Source organism: Hoplias malabaricus, chromosome 2 (assembly GCF_029633855.1).
Source record: "Hoplias malabaricus isolate fHopMal1 chromosome 2, fHopMal1.hap1, whole genome shotgun sequence".
NCBI classification, from domain to species: Eukaryota; Metazoa; Chordata; class Actinopteri; order Characiformes; family Erythrinidae; genus Hoplias; species Hoplias malabaricus.
The window spans coordinates 40,054,860-40,059,678 of record NC_089801.1 but is presented as its reverse complement, the minus strand read 5'-3'; the positions used below and the strand labels follow the sequence as shown (position 1 = coordinate 40,059,678).

Sequence of the window (4,819 nt, the reverse complement as noted above, 5' to 3'; positions counted from 1 at the left end):
TTGTAAATGTATTCATGTAGCATTAAATAAAGGCAGTAATATTCTGCTTTAATCTCGCACTGTATTTGTGTGTTTGGGTTACACTTTCATATATTATATGTTATTAAATATATTATTATTATATGTCATATGTCATGTATCATGTTATTAAAACGACATAAAAAAGACGTCAAAATAACCTAAATTTAACTTGGTAAACAACTGTGAGGACGTCCCATGGACCTCAGGAAAAATACATCTAAACACTTCCAAATTCAGCTATATTTCGACTGCCTGATGACCTTAGGGAAAGACTTTGTCTCAACGTCTTTTCAACTGACCTGCCCACTGGGTCCATAGTGATCTACAGTGCTAACCCTAATCATGCAACCGCTGGATTATAACAACGCGTTTCTGCGGGGCGGTTTTGTCCCGTGCGGAGCGTTGTACTGAAGCGCTAGGGCTGCTGGGATATCTTCAGCGCGAGGGCTGCTGGGATATCTAAAGCGCGAGGAGCAGGAGGTGAGCAAACTTTCTTTTTATTATAACTTTAAATTTATACAGATCAAAGACACAGCGGGGCTTTCAGTAAACACATATCAAAGGCACAGCGGAGTTATGTTTCAGTGTAGTTTAATAACCCGAGCAGTAAACTATTGCACTGTGTTCTCGAGCCCCGCGGTGGCGATACCTGTAAACAATAAACACCAACGGGGTCCTGCAGGGGCTCGACATAGACCCTGGTTCAGAACCGAGGTGGGAGTATCGGTATAAGTTGCATGTCTGTGAAGAGTAACTGCCCGTTGTCCGGCGGAGTGGAGACGAGTCTCGGGGAGGGTGTAGTTAGTGATGGTGTAAACTGTATGTCTATTATTGTAAATTTATATGCCGGCGCCATAGCTGTTGGGATGTCTTTCCTTGGCATAGTAATGAATCAGGAGATGCTGGGTTATAAGCAGCAAATATGTTTAATAGGAAATTAATGCACAGTAACTCGTTGTCCTCAAGCTGTCTAAGTCTCAACCCAAGCGGTCTCACAATACCTCAATAGTTGGTTGGATAAGTACAGTAGGTCCACCACACCCAGAACCACCTTAAGGTGATATGCAAACACACAGCTTTGATCAGTGGTGAGATTTGATCACTCAAAGGTTGGGAGATAAAGGGTAATTTCAAAACAAATGTCGAGAAGATAATCAAAGTGTTGTATGTAACAAAAGGCAATGAATTCTACCCATAGTATAGTATTATACTACCTATAATAAATCCCACACTGTGAAGAGTAACTGCCTGTTGTCCTTCAGATTGAAGGTAGGTGTCAGGGTGGGGGGTTAGTGTTGGTATAAACTGTATGTCTGTAAAGAGTAACTGCCTGTTGCCCTGAAGAGTAAAATCTAGTGTTGGTAGGGGGATAGTGGTCATATAAACTGTATGTTAGTGAAGAATAACTGCCCGTTGTCCTACAGAGTGAAGGCGAGTGAAGATGACGACTGCAGCGCGGCCTACGTTTGAGCCGGCAAGGGGCGGTCGAGGGAAGGGTGAGGGAGACCTCAGTGCTCTGTCAAAGCAGTATTCCAGCAGAGACCTCCCTGCACACACCAAAATCAAATACAGGTGACCATCCCCCTCCAACACACACACACACACACACACACACACACTGATCAGACCTCCAATGAAACACAGGACCCCCACATCACACGCCATCAGCTTTATCTGATACTTGTGTGTCTCTGTCTCTTTCTGTGTGTGTGTGTGTGTTTGGCAGGCAGCCCACCCAGGATGCCCCTGAGGAGATCCGTACCCGTGATTTCAGGCGTGAGCTGGAGGAGAGGGAGCGAGCGGCGGTGAAAGGCAGAGAGAGAGGAGCGAGGGGTGAGTGTCATACTCTGACCTGCAGGGGGTGCACTCAAACTGAAGGGACAGCTCAGTGATGGTGTATTAGAGCAGAAAGACATGCGTCCTTGGTTCACACCTGAACATCATGAAACATCTATTTTTGTTTATTCTTGTTTTAAATACAGCAGTCAAGCATAAAATTATGACCACTTCCTTCTTTCTACACTCACAGTCCATTCTCTCAACACCACTCTCCACAGGAGCACTTGGTAGGTCTACAATTAGTCTGTAGTCCATCTGTTGCTCTGCATACTTTTTCAGCCCCCTTTCACACTGTTCTTCAATGGTCAGGATGCCCACAAGGCCCACACAGAGCATGGTCTCAGCTGGACTGAGAATCGTCCACCAACCAACAATATCGTGTGTGAAGTCAGTGGGACAGTGAGTGTAGGAAAAAAGTAGGTGGTCATCGTGTTAAGATTAATGTTTTGTTGTCTCCTGTAGAACACACGGCCTCCTCCTCCTCCTCTTCATCTTCCTCCTCCAAACGCCCACGACTGGATCAGATTCCTGCAGCCAACCTCGATGCAGACGACCCACTTACAGATGTACGCAATGTTTGTCTGTGTATGTGTTTGCGTGTGTGAGAGAGAGCGACACAGATACACTGATAAACTGATTAAAGGTGGTTTGTGGGTGAAGTGACAGGAACGTTTGTTTTTAACTTTCTCTCTCGCTCTAGGATGTACTAGTTTTTCTCAGTCTGTACACTAAGGGAGAAAATGGGAAAGGTTTATCTGGGAACTGGGAACTAAACAAAGTCTCTGATGTGTTTATTTTTAAGGCTCCATTTCACATCAGATTTTTCTGGAACCTTTTTTCCTTCTTTAAAAGTCAAAAACAGACGTTGTCAGTGTGGTTACAGCAGTATCGTAAACATCAGAGTTTAGACCCAGGATGAAGTGAAACTTAGGTAGAAAAGTTTTTCTCACAGCGTTACAGCACTTTTGTTATAAGACTGTTGGCTGATGGAGTGTGTGCCTTTTTTTTTTATTTATTTGAAGTTTTCACTTGTTTACTGCTCTTTATTTTTGCCTTTATTAGTTTTTCATTTCTCCCTTTTGTTTTTTGTGAAATGCCAGAACGTTTCACTGCCAGTTTTGTCTCCTGTTCAGCTCAGTCCAGCTCCACTGAACTCTAAACAATGACTGCAGCAAGAACGAACCAACACACTCGCACAAATAAAACTCACAAGTCCGACATCATTAATTATGGCAAGACAGGGAGTGCAGAATATGAACTGTTAAATTGCAGCATGATTCATGTTTAGTTTAGATGGTTTATGGTCGACAAACATTTCTTGCCGTTCGTAATAAATCAGGAATTAACCATTTCACAGCATTTTTACGTTGGTTTCTGTAAACCAGTGGTCGCCAACCAGTTGTTCGTGATCGACAGGTCGATCTCCACGTCCTATTTACATAGCACTTCCGCAACACTCAGCTTAACATTAATGAAATAGAGTTTCATTTAATTTTATTGGAGATGATGGCGACAAATACAGGTGTTATTTTAAGCCACTTAAGCCTGGCCTTTGCACTGGTAGATCTTCCATTTTTTTAGATTTCAAAAGGTGATCTTGTACGTAAAAAGATTGGTGACTGATTAAACAGTGCTGGGACGTCTACCTCGTTCTCTATATTGTGGGACACAGCAGCTGCAATAGCTTGCATTGCTCACATTGCCTGATGTCACCATTCTGCTCTGTGTTTAAGGATGAAGAGGACTCCGACTCAGAGTCTGACAGTGATGACGACACTGCCGCCTTGCTAGCTGAACTTGAGAAGATCAAGAAGGAGCGGGCAGAGGAGCAGGAGAGAAAGGTCGGTCTCACCATCCAGTCAGAATGCTCTCAGCCTCCATCCAATCAGAGCACTGTCATAATCCATGACACATGAAGTCTACAGCATTCCCATTTTATTTGTAGGAGCGAGAGCAGAAGGCAGAGGAGGAGAGGATCCGGATGGAGAACATTCTGAGTGGGAATCCACTGCTGAACCTCGCAGGACAACAGCAACAACAAACACCGAATCAGAACAGCTTCAGTGTGAAACGCAGGTACACACGTGTGTGTATACACACACACAGGTTTCTGTGCCTGGGTTGGTTATACAATACAGTCTAACTCAGACACTTTTGTGGTGTCTACCAGACTAAAGTGTGTGTATGTTTGTGTTTCAGGTGGGACGATGATGTGGTGTTTAAGAACTGTGCTAAAGGAGTGGACGAGTCTCGCAAAGAGAAACGTTTTATAAATGACACGCTGCGTTCGGAGTTCCACAAAAAATTCATGGAGAAATACGTCAAATAAACATTGTTTCTCTGCAGCGGCGCAGGGCGGAGCTGTGGAGTGTGTTACTCAGCCCTGTTGGGTTCTGTTTTATTCCCTTGTGTGTAATTACATTTTCTTTTTTTTATTTGTGTTGTTTACTGCAGTTAATTTCAGATCAAATTTATCTTGATGTGTTCTCGTTGTTTAGCGGATCCTCTGAGCCGCAGGACATTTAGATGCAAGGCATTCGAGGTGAAGGTGTGTAGAGATGAGAGGATTTAAATAAATATTTCACTGGAGGCTTTAACTCTGAACTGTTTCCTCGTTTTATGTGTTAAACTATAGTCTGAAATAGTTTTCTGTATAAAACTGAATTAGAGTTTCTAAGCGGATCCTTGTTTCAAATCTTCAATAGCTGAGCTGCCACAATGTAACAGCTTTACGTTTTAAATAAGCTGGAGAATATGCCTCTGAGTTGGGTGAAGGAAGATGATTGATGTTCTAATAAATTAATCTGGCTTCATTACACAATCTGGATCAGGGTTGGAGAACCCGGTGACGTTCTGAGGGAACATTCCGTCCCTGCTTCACAGACCAGTAACACACTATAATTCTCCCACACTCTCATTCTGCACCTGCCCAACATCTCTCACACACACACACACACAA

The 4,819-nt window shown here is 43.4% G+C and overlaps 1 protein-coding gene across 1 annotated transcript; it reads left to right on the top strand.

The window, feature by feature from the left end:
* The first annotated feature begins 362 nt into the window (after positions 1-362).
* On the top strand, positions 363-4,450 carry cwc15 (CWC15 spliceosome associated protein homolog). The gene is made up of 7 exons (XM_066660935.1): positions 363-501; positions 1,446-1,593; positions 1,748-1,854; positions 2,323-2,426; positions 3,594-3,701; positions 3,806-3,936; positions 4,060-4,450. The coding sequence occupies exons 2-7, from the start codon at positions 1,463-1,465 to the stop codon at positions 4,187-4,189; spliced, it is 711 nt and encodes a 236-aa protein (XP_066517032.1). The 5' UTR covers positions 363-501; positions 1,446-1,462; the 3' UTR covers positions 4,190-4,450.
* The last annotated feature ends 369 nt before the right edge of the window (positions 4,451-4,819 follow it).